Here is a 15,710-nt window from a genome sequence, read left to right as displayed (position 1 = left end):
GTGAATATACATGGCGTGATTACGAATTTTGCTGATGATATGAAATTTGGGTCTTGTTCATTATGAAGCAGACAACAATGAATCCCAAAAAGATTTTGATCATTTAGAGAGATGGGCTTTGGAATGGCAAATAGATTTCAATTTGGATGAGTGTGAGGTGCTGCATTTCGGATATCAATATTCCAGTAAGATGGTGGAGCATTCAATTGAAACAGCTTCTAAGAAGTCAACGAAAGATGTTATTCTTTTTAAACATTTTTTATAATCTCAAAACCCTGCTGGGCATTAAGAATTTAAAGTACTGCAGGCCTACCCCATCAGTGAATTGCTCATTGTTCATCAACTGAAGGAGCTGGACTTGGTGTAGATCATGTTGCCTGCGACAGAAAGGTGGTGTGCAGTCTGACAATGAGTGATTGTCTTGGTCACTTGTGATTGCAAGACCTTGTTGGACCTTATTTATGTGAAATGCTACATCCGATTCACTGATTTATTGGCGATGGCAAGGGAGCCATGTGGCCTCGGTTGGAGTGAGGACTAGGCCTCAAGCTGCATTTTCACCTGTTTTCAGCTGCCCAGGAGAGAGTGTCAGAGTCGGTATGCTCCACCAGAGGCATGTAGCGCAGCTTCCAAACTGGAGGCGGTGCTGCCTCCAAGTGTTCACTTGGCAGAAGACAAACTGTATTGTGTTCAACTTCAGACTGCTGCAACGTTCATGGGCTCCGGATCTTGGACCATTTTTTTCTGCAACTATATTTTACAAGTACCTTTTATGTGCTAGCTATCCTATATGTACCTTGTGCTACTTGACTATTGGTACTGTGTTTTGCACCTTGACCCTGGAGTAACACTGTATCCACATATGGTTAAATGACAATTAAACTTGAATTTGAACAACCAGTGTAGGGTTTGTACAGTGATTAGAAGAGTGTTGTGGAACAGAGCCACACTTTGCGCATGTAGACAGAGTGGTGAAAAATCTCGTCTTCACTCGGCATCAAATTTATGAGTAGGAACATTATGTTGCAGTTACATAGACATCGGTGAGGCTGCAGTTGGAGCACTGTGTACAGTTTTGGTCTTCCTGTTACAGGAAAGACACTGTCAAGCTGGGGAAGGCAAGAAGAGATTTACAAGGATGCTGCCTGATTGAGGAGGGTTTGTAGAAGTTTAGAATATCATTTGAGGGATATGGTTAAAGTCATGGTCTTACGCCAGGATTGGAAGTCCTAAACTAGAGGTCACCGATGCAGGGTAGGAGACCTGAGAGGTAACTCCTTTACATAGGAATGAGCTGCCAGTGGAGTTGGTTTTTATAAAGGAATTAATACATTTTTGCTCAAAAAGTTTGGTATAAATTTTTATTATAACTGCATTAATTAATAACTGAGGAGTAATCTGAAGTTATAATTTACTGTCAGTATCCATGATCTTAGTCATGATAGAAAATGCCATGGAATCGTTAGACATTTGGTCTCCAGTGTACCTAATAGGGAGTGTATATTTATAAGAACACTTGTACATTATAATAACGCTAAGTAGGAGTAGAAGTAGGCCACTAGCACTGCCCCTCCCAAACCTATCCTGGCATTCAACATTGTAGGAGCGGTGCATCAGTTCTCTATCTGTGTTGTTTTATGCATTTATTATTGTAACTAGTCAAGTGTGAGGGCATGGTAAAAGTGAAGGGAATAAGTTGTGTATGTGTGCTTCGTTCATGGCACTTTGTGGCTGTGGATGTTGTAGCTTTTGTTGACTGCTCAATTATGCTTTTGGGTACGCTTAACTTTCATCGCTTCTTGATCATATGTTTGCTAATAAAGGATTATATGCATATATTTGACTTTGGAACAATCATTATTGGAGTTGAGGGTGTGTCATACAAGAATGACAAATCCATGTGGGTCACCAACAGCAGCAATTGATTTGGTTAGAATTGGCTGCTATAAACATGATCACAGCATATCTGCTGGAATCAATTCCACCATAGTGTCAGTTCCTTGTCTTCAATTCTCGAACCTTTAAAATATTTATCTCTCTATGTTGAATGCTTGTGGTGCAGAGAATGCCAGAGAACTCCTTTGTGAAAGGGATTTGCATTTTCTAGAGTTTTTACATGTCTTGTGGCTAGTTTACAGCAGATGATATTTACTCTTCCTTGCTACATACATGGAATATGTTGCTGTATTTTACCTTTTAAAGATTAGTCCTTTACATGTCCTCCTGAGCTTACAAGGGCTAGACATACAAAAATAAGCGAATAAATAAATAATTTCTTGTGACGATTCCACCCTCTGTGAGGGTACTCTCAAGTTGGAGGAGTAGCACCTCATATTCTGTCTGGATACTCGCCATCCTAATGGCATGACCATCAATTTCTCTACCTTCAGGTAATCATTCCTCTCTCCCCCCCCCCCCCCCCCCGCACTGTTCCCTCTTCTTTCACTTGCCACTCTAGCTTCCCTCTTACCTCTTCTCCTCACCTGTCTTTCATCTCCCTCAGTGCCCCACTTCCCTTTCTACTGTGGTCCGGTCTCCTGTCAGATTCCTCCTTCGGCCCTTTACCTTTTCCGCCTATCACATCCCAGCTTCTCCCTCCCCCCTTCCACTTACCTTCCCCCTCACTTAGCTTCACCTATCACCTTCTAGTTTCTTTCCAGTTTCCAGTCCGGATGAAGGGTCTTGGCCCAAAATATCGACTGTTTAATAGTTTCCATAAATGTCACCTGACTCGCTGAGCTCCACCAACATCTTGTATGTGTTACTCTGGATTTCTAGCATCTGCAGAATCTCGTGTGTTTAGTTGTATTTTCTAATTTTCTCCACCCTTGTTGCTACTTCTCTTGCACGTAGGCCCATCAACACCCCCTTAATTATTTTTGCTATTAACCTACGCTAAGGTGTAATTTATAGTGACCAATTAACCTTTAGGATGTGGATGGAAACTGGAGCATCTACACGATGCCCATAGAGGAATGGACAGAACATGCAAACATTGCACTTTCAGCACCCAAGGTCAGGGTCATATCAGGGCCTGTGGAACTGAAGTCCAGCAGCTGACATGGGGAATTGTCCCAGTGGCACAGCATCAATCTGCCTGCAGTTAATATCAATGCATAATTTGCAAAGCACATCTTTTATTTAGAATATTTAATACTGTACTACCAAATATTGCTGCATACAACATCAATTCTGAGTTTTCCCTGTTTAGCTTTCCCTGCTTTGTATAAGATGCTTTCAAATTGCGTTAATTGTTTTCTCAATGTTAAGTCAGCTGCATCTGGACAGCACAATTACACACAATGCTGGAGGAACTCAGGAATAAACCTGATGTGGGCCCAGACCCTTTATCCACCCTGTGTTTTGTGTATGTTGCACAGGATTTCCTGTATCTAAAATCTTTTGTGTTTGGCATAAACACAAAATATGTACAAAAGTTCAAAATTCAACAGTAATAAATGGCATTTGGAACATTGCCACTGATACTACAGTCACTTCACAACATTACAGTTGACTTGTAAAAGCAGTACACACAATGCAAAGATATTTCACCCACAACTTTTTTAATATATGATAGAAAAACCATTTTAAAAATTACATTGTATTGTCAATATAAAAGTTTCTTGCTTACTGTTACAGAATATCAAATTATTATTTCAGTGCTGGTAAGTAAGTCAAACTAATTATGTTTTTTAGAAGGCACTAATGTAGACAGAGCACAAACTAATAGAAATAGCACTTCAGTCAAAATAAATCCTAAATTATTTCATAGTTGAGATAACAACTTTTCTTTTCAGCTTCATACAACACTCCTTATAACCATGTATAACCTTATGACTGAAGTCTAACCTAGTCATTCCAATGAAATTAGTCGCATTCATGAAATGTAATACTTTGAGCATAGTCAAGCCATTTCAACAGTACAGCTCCAAGACTTGTAACTCTCTAAGGTTTTGTGCTCTTCTCCTCTACCGTGCTAAAATTTATTAAAAGTAATTGACAATTACCTAAGTTATAACAAAATTGATATTTATAATGATCTGTATAGTATTATGTGGCCATTACAGTTTGTCTGGTAATTAAAAGGATTATTTTAATGAAGGAATAATCCAAATCAATAATACCACTAGTTAAGAAAACAAATTAACACACATTTTATCTTAACATTTACTTTGTTAGTACTGCAGGGAGAATATTCATCATCAATTTCAGAATGATTCTTTTAGCCATATTCTCTTCCATATTTCCCTTCACATTTCTTTTTCATTGAAGTATTTATCGAGACCTCTTTTGACACAATTGGTGAATCTGTTTCTAGGTCTGCTTAAAAGTCCTTTACCTTCATGCTAGCCTTGATTTCTTTGGTTAATTTGAATTTGTGGCTTGAGATTTTTCACCCATGTGCTAAGGTTCTCTACATTTATTGAACCATTTGCTGCTCTACTTTTAAAGCATTTCCTTGCTGTGCTTTACAAACTCATACAGAGAAACAATTTCTATTACAATGAAACTTAAAAGGCAAAATGTCTTTGATACAGTTTTTCCTGTTACATGCTACTTTTACATCATGGGTAAAAATATTCATCAGATCACATCTGTATATTCTTAAAAAGGAAAGTACTTAATTTTAAATGAAATACCTATGCGTCATAATAAAAATGGAACTTGGAGCCAGCATGTTCAAGAACATGTCATACTCTGAAGCAATACTTAGAAGCTGACAGAAAATCCTGTACAAAAGGCACTTTAAAAAATATTTTCATCTATATAAATGTAATACACTTATTATTAAAATGATACAATCTCATAATTCAATTTGTAATTTCAAGCCCCTATAATTTCACCCATTGAACTAAAGATAACTGAAGAATAGCCTCTGTATCTACACTTCGTAATTCTCTGGCACATATTTCGGTTTGTTGGGAGGTGCCAATGGAGCTCTTGTAGAAGAATGTGGAGAACTCCTGTCCTCGCGTTCATTCCGGTCATCATCATGGTAAGCTCCTCGATAATCATTTCTTTTGGAATCTCGCTCTGATAGCTCCTCTTCCTCATCATGCTGTGGATCGCTATAAAAACAGAAAAGTCACAGTAAGAAAAGTGCAGAATGTGGAAAGCTTGTTCACTGAGTTATATATATTGGCAAACTTCACATCTGGAGTGGAAAGGTCCTTTTTTCAGGTGATAACATTGATACTTGGATTGAAAGTATGTTCTCCTTTTTTGCTAATGCATCTACCATTTCCCATCTTGGTAAATCATAGGTCAGTTTAAAGGCTGAATCAGTTGGTCTCCTCTGCACCAATGAACCAGTAAAGGGCTCCAGAAGAATATTAAAAGCCTTTCAGTAACTTGAAGTTCTGAAGCTTGCCTTTCCAATTGACTGCTAGAAGCAAAACAATTAACTAATTCATCCTAAACTGGTGCAGATGAGAAAGCTACAGCAAAATAAAAGAAGGAAACTATGCAAAACCAAAGTGGATTTATTTTTCTTAAAGTATGGGGTAAAATGAGAAAAGCTGCCATCAATCCACTCACATCACTGATCCATGCATAAAGAATGTAGATAAAAGAGCAAAGTCAAAATAAATTTATTATTAAAGTACATATTATGTCACCCTAAACTACTTTGAGGTTCATTTTCTTGCATGTATTTACATGAAAATAAAATACAATTGAACTTATGAAAGCTACATAAAAATTGACAAATAGCCATTGTGCAAATAAGAAAATAAATAATACTAAGAACATGAGTTGTAGAGTCCTTGAAACTGAGTCTGCAGGTTGTGGAATTAGTTGGTTCAGAGTTGAGGTGAGTGAAGTTTTCCATGCTGGCTCAGGAGCCGGATAGTTGTACAGTAATAACTTACTGAAACTGGTGGCATGGGACTAAATGCTCCTGTACCTCCCGCCCAATGATAGTAGTGCTTTTTGCTACTACCTTCACTCTGTAGAAGGACCTGAGTATGGATGTGCAAACTTTAGCGCTCTTCAATCTTCTCAGAGGCTTTGGTAAGCTTTCTTGAAGGTGTATCTTTTGTCACTATAAGATGTATGTATTGTGCTCTCCCATGAGTTTGAAAATGCTTATGGTTTCCACTGCTGTGCCACCAATGTAAAGGGGGGGGGGGGGGGGTTGTGAGCATTGCAAGTTCCCCTGAAGTTGACAACCATCTCCTTAGCCTTGTTGACATTGGACATTGAGCAAGAGGTTATTTGCTTTGCACAGGGCCTTGAGCTCTTTCACCTCTTTAGGCCAGCTCATTGTTGGTGATGAGCCCAGCCACTGTTGTGTCATCAGCAGACTCGGCGATGTGATTGCTGGGTGTTTTGCCATGCAGTCATGTGTGAGCTCAGCACACAATCTCAGGGGGTGGGGGTGGAAACAACACTTGTGATGAGGATGATGGGGAGGGAGGAGTTGTTGTGCATCTTGTCTATGAGGTCTGTTCGTTAGGAAGTCCAACACCGAGCTTCACAGTGATATATTTAGACCGAGCAGGATTTTGTTCACCAACGTCTGTGGGACAATAGTCTTCAAAATTCAAAGCAGGTGTTTTATCGAAATACCTGTGTATCACCATATACAACCCTGAGATTAATTCTCTTCCAGGCAATAAATCCAATAACCATAATAGAATCAATGAAAGACAGGGTGGACAATCAGTGTAAAAAAGACGACAAACTGCAAATACAAAAAGGAGAAAAAAATTAAAGAATAAGCAAACAAACAAGCATTAAGTATCAAGAACATGAGATGAAGAACCCTTGAAAGTAAGTCTTAGGTTGAGGGAACAGTTCAGTGATGGGGCGTGTGAAGTTATACCCTCTGGTTCAAGAGCCTGATGCTTGAGAGGTAATAAGTTACTGAGGTTCCTGTACCCTCTTCCTGATGGCAGCAGCGAGAAGACAGTATGATCGGTGCTGGGGAGTCCCTGATGATGGATGCTGCTTTCCAGCAATAGCATTCCATGTAAATGTGCTCAATGGAGGGGAGGGCTTTACCTAAGATGGAATGGGCTGTATCCACTATGTAGGATTTTCTGCTCGAGGGCATTGGGTTTTCCATACCAGGCTGCGATGCAACCAATCGATATACTCTCTACGAAACATCAATAGAAGTTCGTCAAAGTTTTAAATGTCTGACTAAATCTTCGCAAACATCTAAGAAAGTAGAGGCACTGTCATTCTTTCTTTGTAATTGCACTTACAAGGACGGTCCCAGCACAGATCCTCCGAATGATAACACAGAGGGATTTAAAGTTGCTGACTCTCACCTCCACTGATTTTCCCCCCGATGAAGATTTGCCATGGACTTCTGGATTCCTCCTCTTGAAGTCAATGAACAACTGTTTAGTCTTGCTGACATTTGAGTAAGAGGCTGTTGTGTTGCCACTCATCCAGATTTTCAATCTCCCTCCTATATGCTGATTTGGCCTGCAACAGTGGTGTCATTAGGAAACAAATATGGCATTGGAGCTGTTCTTAGTCACACAGTCATAACTGTAATGTGAATAGAGCAGGGGACTTAGCACAGTCGTGGTGCACCTGTGCTGATTGAGGTTGTGGAGGTGATCTTGTTACCAATTTGAACTGACAAGAGTCTACAAGTTAGGAAATCCAGAATCCAATTGCACAAGGAAGTATTGAGACCAAGGTTTTGGAGCTTATTGATTAGTTTTGAAGAAATGGTATTAATTGATGATGCCACCTGATGTATGCAACTTTGCTGTCCAGATATTTCAGGGTAGAGTGAAGAGCCAGTAAAATGGCATCTGCTGTGGACATGTTGTGCTGGTAGGCATATTGGAGTGGATCCAAGGTGCTTCTCATGCCAGAACTGATGTGTTTCATCACCAACCACTCAAAATGTTGTCACTGTGGATGCAAGTGCTACTGGATATTAGTCATTGAGGAGGTTACCCCATTCTTCTTAACACACTGGTATAATTGAAGCAGATGGGTGCCAAAGACTGCCAAAGCAAGAGGTTAAAGACCTCAATGAACACTCCAGACAGTTGATCAGCACAGGTCTTTAGAACTTGTCCAAGTACCCCAAATGGGCCGGATGTTTTCTGAGGGTTTACCTTACTGAAGGATGCTCTTACATCACCCTCAGACTGAGATCATAGGATCATTGGGGGCAGTGGGAGTTTCTGATGGTTTCTCCATGTGTTGACAGTCAAAGCATGCATAGAAGGTATTGAGCTCATCTGGAAGTGAAGCCCTGTTGTCACCTCTGGCATTTGATTTCACTTTGTAAGAGGTGGTAGTATTCAAGCCCTGCCACCGTTGTCGAGCATCTTTCATTGATTTATCTGGAACTGCCACTTCACTTATAAAATGGCTTTCCAGGTATCACACCCGGATCTCTTGTAACTTCCTAGGTCCCCAGACCTAAATGCCTCTGATCTGACCCTCAGCAGGTTATAGATCTTATAGTTCATCCAGGTTTCTGACATGGTATATATCGATTTCTAGAAGGCCTTTGATACACACAGTAAGTTGTTTAGAGAGAGAGAAAACATTCTGCAGCTGCTGGAAATCTGGAGTAATGCATGCAAAATGTTAGATGAGCTCGGGTCAGGCAGCATTTATGGAGGAAAATAAATAATTGATGTTTCAGGCCAAGAACCTTCATCAGGAATTTGTCTAACCAGGTTGGAGCACTAGAGCTTGTGAAATGGGGATTGGGAGTTCAGTACTAGCTTACAGGACCAAATGTAGTATTTCTAAATTTGCTGACGGTATTGTAAATTGGGTGGAATTGTGAGTATGGAGGAAGTTGTAAAGAAACCTCAAAGGAAGTTATTGTGCAAATAACAGAAAGGTGGAGTTTTTGTCAAATGGCGATGAAGATTGAGTAATATTGATAAAAGAGACCTTTGTGTATTTGTACACAAGCTGCCAATTTACAAATGCAGCAAGTAATTGAAAAGGGAGCAAGTAATTGAAAGGGAATAAAGACCAACTTAAGACTATTTGAATACGGGAATATTGAAATGGTGCAGATCTTTGTTGAGACTGTACTTAGAGTATTGTGTATCTTTTTGATTTCTTTGTTTAAGGGCTGGACAGAGTAGATGTTTCCTGATAGAAGGTCTAGGATGGGGTCACAGTTTCAGAGTTAAGGGTATGCTACTTAGGACAAAGATAAGGAAAATATCTTCACGTAGAGCATAGTTTGTAAGTAAATTTTTGCAATTTTCTACTCTCAAGATCTCTGGAGGCCTTCATTCAAAACAATGAGCAATATATTTCAGGTTGTGATCTCTGTCAATCTCCAGTGACGCTGAGTTGGATCAGTTAAGATCTCAATGAAGGATGGAGTAGTTTGAAGGGTCAAATGGCCAGGTTCTGCTCCTATTTCTCAGGTTCTTATGTAGCAGTATGCTATAGGTGTGAGTATGTCCTATCTTCTGCAGGAAAATCCTGATACTCTAGAAGTATATTTTGCCCATTAAACATGTTAAATGCACAATTTGGCACACAACTGATAATGCCTGACAAAAAATCCAAGTGAAAATCAATGCTGTAACACCATAGGCTGAATCCTGCTATAGGGAATTTCAGATTTGACGCCCAGAAGTCAAACCAGGACCAAAGAATGCAAGTTGTATAGTTCATTGAAAGCACTATCACAGGTACGGGATGGTGAAAACACGTTTAGCACACTGACCTTCTGTTTCTTGTGTCTTAACAAAGCCATTCAAAGAAAGCAGAGAAACTAACTGCGCCTTCCACAGGCCATAGAATTTTTTGTACAAGTTGTTTGTTGCAATACCCTGAAATTAATTTCTGGAGAATACAAAACAAAACCTGGAGCTTTTGGCCAATCTGAAAGAAGCCATGCTCATGCTTTCCTTTTTACACAAATGGAAAATAAATTATATATTCAATTTATGCAAAATTTGCAATACAAAGTCTTACATCCTAGTTCTGCCATTCAAATAAAGTTTGAAAATTTCAAAGTAAACTTATTGTCAAAGTATGTATATGTTACTATATACTACCTTGAGATGAATCTTCTTGGAAGCATTTGCAGAAAAAAATACAAAAGAACTTTATGAAAAACTATACAGTATACAGAAATGATACTGAAAACATAAGCTGTAAAGAGCCCTTGAAGGTGAGTCTGTAAGTTGCAGGATCAGTTCAGAGAAGAGATAAATGAACTTATCCACAGCAGTCCAGGAGCCTGGTAACTTCCAGAAGCCAGTAGTGTAGGACCCAAGTCTTCTGTACGTTCTGCCAGATGATGTTAGCAGGAAGAGATCATGGCCTGCATGACAGGGCTTTGAAGATGGATTCTCTTTTCTGCAGCAGCGCTCCATGTAAGTGTACTCACTGGTGAGCTTTGCCTGTGATACACTGGGCTATGTCCACATTCTGTAGGTTTTTTCCATTCTTGGGCATTGGTGTTTCCATACCAGGTCATCATGCAGTCAGTGAATAAACTCTCCACTGCATCTATAGAAGTTGTTAAAAGTTTTTGCTGACATGCTAAATCTAAGCAAACCACTAACAAAGTAGAGGTGCTTTAGTGCCTTCTTTGTGATATCATTAATGTCCTGGTCCCAGGATGGATCCTCTGATACGATCATGCCAAGGAATTTAAAGCTACTGACTCACTAAGCATGAAGAATATAAACAACAGTGACATTTGCCTGTCCAGGAAGATATTCAAATTTCCATTGCATTTATTATAAAGAATATTATAATAAATATTCAACCAGCATTCAATCGTACTTACTCCATTTCATAATCTTCAGGCATTTTGTCTTCATTACGGCAACAACAACAATAAACAATAATACCAAGGATAATCAGGCCAGCAACTGCACCCCCAATAATTCCACCATAAAGTCCAATCTTCATTGATGCTAAAAATTAGAAGTAAAACATTATCAATTAAATACACTATAGCTTCAGTGAAGTCTTGTCAAAGTAACATTGCTTGGCTAACTTGAATCTCTTGAATCTCCTGTACCAAGGAAGCTCAGTAAAAGTACTGCACTTGATGAAGTGCACATGGATTAATAGATCAACAATGTAGAATCCCAATGGATAAAGGAAAGTGGCAATGGACTTTAAAAAAAATGGTTCAGTCAACACAGCAAAGGTAAAGGTTGATGTGAGGATTGGAGGGCGATGAGTATGGCTCAGTATCAGCTTCCTTAGTGTTTGTGGTTTAAAACAAACAAGTCAGGCAAATGTAGGCCATGATCAAGTAGTCTGAACGTGATACCAAAAGTGGTAATGTGGTCAAGAGAAAAAGGAATAAACATTAGATGGTATGTGTGGAGGATCTTGGAGTGCATGTCTAGCGTAACACTACTGCAGCACCAGTGACCCAGGTTTACGTTCCATGTCTGTCTGTGAGGAGTTTGTATGTTCTCCCCATGACTACATGAGTTTCCTCCAGGTGCTCCACCCACATTGCAAAGACGTACAGGTTAGTAGGTTAAATGGTCACATGGGTGTAATTGGGTGGCATGGGATTGTTGGCCTGGAAGGGCCTGTTACTATGCTGTTTCTCTAAATAAAATAATAAACAAAAATTTTAAAAATCCCTTTGGGGATTAAAGCAACAGTTAGGATATTTGGCGTTGTTGATAAAAGAGAAGGGACAGAGTTGGATAGCACATAGACAGGTCCTCTGGCCAACCTAATTTAAGCCAATCTCTCTGCCCCATGCAGCCCATTTTCCTCCAATAAGTCATAGACGAGTACCACACCAAAACAGACCTTCTGTCCCACCTAGTCGGTGCTGAACCATTTACACTGTCTAGTCTCATTGACCTGCAACTGGACCATAATAACCATCCATATCCTACCATCCAGCTATCTATCCAAACTTCTCTTAAACGTTGAAATCGAGCTTGCATGCACCACTTACACTGGCAATTCATTCCACACCCTCACAACCTCGAAGTAAAGAAGTTTACCCTCATTTTCATCTTAAACTTTTCACCTTTCACCCTTAACCCATGACCTCTAGTTGTAGTCTCACCCAACCTCAGTGGTAAGAAGGCTGTTTGCATGAACCCTATCTATATTCCTCATAATCTTGTATACTTCTATCAAATCTCTTTTTAGGCTTTTATGTTCCAAGGAATAACGTCCTAAAATATTCAATCTTCCCTTATAACTCAGGTCCTCCATCCTGACAATATCCCTGTAAAATTTCCCAGTTTTTTTCAAACGTATTTGCATTTTTCCTGTAGTAGGGAACCAAAACTGCACACAACAGTCCAAATGAGGCCTCACCAATATCTTTCACAACTTCAAAAGAATATCAAGTCTCCTGTACTTGGCACCTTGATTTATGAAAGCCCATGTGCCAGAAGCTTTCTTTATGACCCATTCTATCTGCAACACCACTTTTGGTGAATCATGGGACTGTGTTCCCAGATCCCTTTGTTCTACCACACTCCTCACTGTGCAAGACCTACCCTGGTTGGTCCTACTGAAGTGCAACTGCTCACACTTGTCTGCATTAAATTGCATGTGCCATTTGTCCGCCCATTGTTCCAGCTGGTCCTGAAACTGCTGCAACCTCTGATAGTCTTCCTTGCTGTCTACTACACCTACAATCTTGGTGTCATCCACAAATTTGCTAATCCAGCTAACATTATCATCGACCCTTGATGTAGATGACAAACAACAGACCCAGCACCAATCCCTGTGGTACTCTGCTATTCACAGGCCTCTAGTCAGAGAGGCAATCGTCTACTACCACTCCCTGTGTTCTCCCACAAAACCAATGTCTAATTCAATTTACTACCTTATCTTGAATGCCAAGCGACTGAACCTTCCTGACTAACGTCCCATGTGAGACCTTGTCAAATGCCTTGTTAAAATCCATGTGGACAACATCCACTGCCTTGCTTTCATCGATTTTCCTGGTAAATTCCTCAAAGAAACTCCACAAGATTGGTTAGACATGACCTACCATGCAAAAAGCAATGCTGGCTATCTCTAATCAGTTCTGGTCTATCCAAATACGCATATATCTGTTCCCTTAGAATATCTTCCAATAACTTTCCTACTACTGATGTCAGGCTGATTAACCTATAATTTTCTGATTTATTTTTACAGCCTTTCTTAAACAGCAGAACAATGGTGGCTATCCTCCAATACCTCTCCTTTCACTAAGGATGATTAAATATCTCTGTTAGAACCCCTGCAGTTTCTGCACTTGCTTCCCACAGGGTCTGAGGGAACACCTTGTCAGGTCCTGGGGATTTATCTACCCTGATTTGCCTCAGGGTAGCAAACACCTCCTCCTCTACAATCTGTAAAGGATCCATGAAATTGATGTCACTTTGCCTCACTTCCATAGACTCTGTCTCCCGCGTAAGTACAAAGATCTCCTCAATCTCCTTTGATTTCACACATGGATTATCATTCAGATCTTCCTTTAGGATTCTCCTTCACATTGTTTGCTTGGGCAACCTCATGCCTTCTTTTAGCCTTCTTGATTCCCTTCTTAAATGTTCTCTTGTATTTCATATATTCCATAAGCACCTCATTTGTTCCTACTTGCCTAAACCTGCGATACACCTCCTTTATTTTCTTAACCAGGACCTCAACATGTCATGAAAACTAGGATTCCCTACACTTGTTATCTTTACCTTTTATTCTGACAGGCACATACAAGCTCTGTACTCTCAAAATCTCACTTTTGAAGGCCTCCTACTTACCAAGTACACCTTTGCAAGATAACAGACTGTTGCGTGTTCTATAATATCATCCCAATAACATGTTTATACCTTTCTTATTCCTCTGTTCCACTCATAAAGCCTCACTAGTTGAATTCTCCAGCCTGATCTGATGGAGTACAGGTGTGACATTTTCCCTGGCAAGTAACACCACCCCTCCCCTTTTAACCCCTGCCATTCAGTCGTGTCTATAACAATGGAACCCCGGAATATTGAGCTGCCAGTCCTGCTCCTCCTGCAACCAAGTCTCACTAATGGCCACAATGTCATAATTCTGGGTGTTGATCCATGCCCTGAGCTCATCCACCTTTCCTATAATACTTCATGCATTGAACTGTATACAGCTTAGAGCATTAGATCCACCATGCTCAACCTTTTGATTCCTGACTTTGTCTGAAGTCTTAACAACATGTCTCCACACTCTCTCCACTATGCATTCCCATACCCCTACAACCCCCCCACACCACCAGGTGCAGCACCAGCAGACCTTCCCGCTAGGATGTTAGGCCCGTTTCAGTTCAGGTGCAAACCATCTCTTCTGTACAGGTCCCACTTTTGCTGGAAAATAGCCCAATCATGCAAAAGTCTGACGACGTCTCTCCTACACCAACTCCTTAGCAATAAACTGTAAACTGTATGATCTTATTTGTGGCACAGGTAGCAGTGTTGCGATCACAACCTTGGAGGTCCTGTCCTTTAACTTATCACCTAACTCCCTGAGCTCACTTTGAAGAACCTCGTCACTCTCCCTACCCATGACCATGACCTCTGGCTGCTCACCCGCCAAATTAAGAATATTGAGGACTCCACCCAAGATGATTCAGACTCTGGCACCCAGGAGGCAATATACCATCTGGGAATCTCATTTTCGTCCACAGAACCTCTTTTCTGTTCCCCTAACTTACGAATCCCCTATCACCGCAGCTCACCTCTTCACCCCCTTTCCCTTCTGAATCACAGAGTCAGACTCAGTGACAGAGACTCGACTGCTGTGACTTCCCTCTACTGGGGCATCCCTCCCAATGTTGTTGAGGGGGATGGCTATGGGGGGTACGCTGCAGGGGCCATTTCATTTAACCCCTTTCTCTTTCCTGACTATCACCTGGTCTCCTGTGTCCTGCACCTTGGGTGTAACTACCTCTCTGTATGTCCTATCTATTAGCCCCTCAGCCTACCAGAAGAACCAGAGTTCATCCAGTTCCAGATCCAGCTCCAACTCATTAACGGGGTTTGTTAGAAGCTGCAGCTGGATGCACTGCTTGCAATTGTAGTCATCAGGGACGGTGGACGTCTCCCTGACTTCCCTCATCCCGCAAGATCCTGCCTGGAATCCCTGCGTGGGACCAATCCCTTCTATCTCTTGCCTATTTTAAGAGTCATGTTAGAACTGTTTAAAGCACTATGTCGCAGCTAGAGCACTGTGTACAGTGTTTGGTCATGAGACAGTAGGATGGATAAGCAGTATAAACGGTGCAGAGGAGCTTTAAGGGTGTATTAGCCTTTAGAAATTGTAGTTCTGAGGCAAGTCTGGCTCGGCCGGGATTATCTGGAATAAGGAAGTCTGAGGGAAGATGCAAGTGGGAAACTGAGACAACGTAAGTAGGAAGATCAGATTTGTGTCAGCTGGGAGGTGAATGACTGTTTAACATAGAAAATAATTGGTAGTAGGATTAAAAGGCATCTGGAATTTACTGCCAACAAGGATGATGGAGGTGGGAACCTTCAGGGTATTTTAAAAAAATGCCTGGCTGAGCTATTGAGGAGCTGGGACAAATAAAGACTAAGGAATGACCACTGGGACCAACTAAAGTCGTAGTTGGGCTGAATGGCTGCCATAGATGTCAACCATTCAATGGTTGGTTCATTCCAGTAGCTTTGTTGAATGCATATTGGTATTAGAAATAAAAATCTTGAAAATAAAAGAGCTATACTTAACCTTGCATAATAAAATGTTCAAGCCAAATGTAGAACAAATAAAATTAAACA

At 40.5% G+C, this 15,710-nt stretch overlaps 2 protein-coding genes across 5 annotated transcripts in view; one reads left to right on the top strand and one right to left on the bottom strand.

The window, feature by feature from the left end:
• Positions 1-15,710, top strand: part of LOC132393365 (protein maelstrom homolog) — an 89,919-nt gene that overhangs the window by 57,911 nt on the left and 16,298 nt on the right. The window lies entirely within an intron of this gene.
• The window catches only part of LOC132393366 (cell surface A33 antigen-like), a 32,836-nt gene continuing 20,672 nt past the window's right edge, over positions 3,547-15,710 (bottom strand). Inside the window, exons 6-7 of the mRNA XM_059968485.1 lie at positions 10,754-10,883; positions 3,547-5,069 (exon numbers count right to left, since the gene is read on the bottom strand). Coding sequence (XP_059824468.1) covers positions 4,883-5,069; positions 10,754-10,883 — 317 coding nt within the window. The 3' untranslated portion in view covers positions 3,547-4,882. The remainder of the gene's footprint in view (positions 5,070-10,753; positions 10,884-15,710) is intronic.

Source organism: Hypanus sabinus, chromosome 4, assembly GCF_030144855.1.
Source record: "Hypanus sabinus isolate sHypSab1 chromosome 4, sHypSab1.hap1, whole genome shotgun sequence".
NCBI classification, from domain to species: domain Eukaryota; kingdom Metazoa; phylum Chordata; class Chondrichthyes; order Myliobatiformes; family Dasyatidae; genus Hypanus; species Hypanus sabinus.
This window is presented reverse-complemented; position numbering and strand designations above follow the sequence as displayed.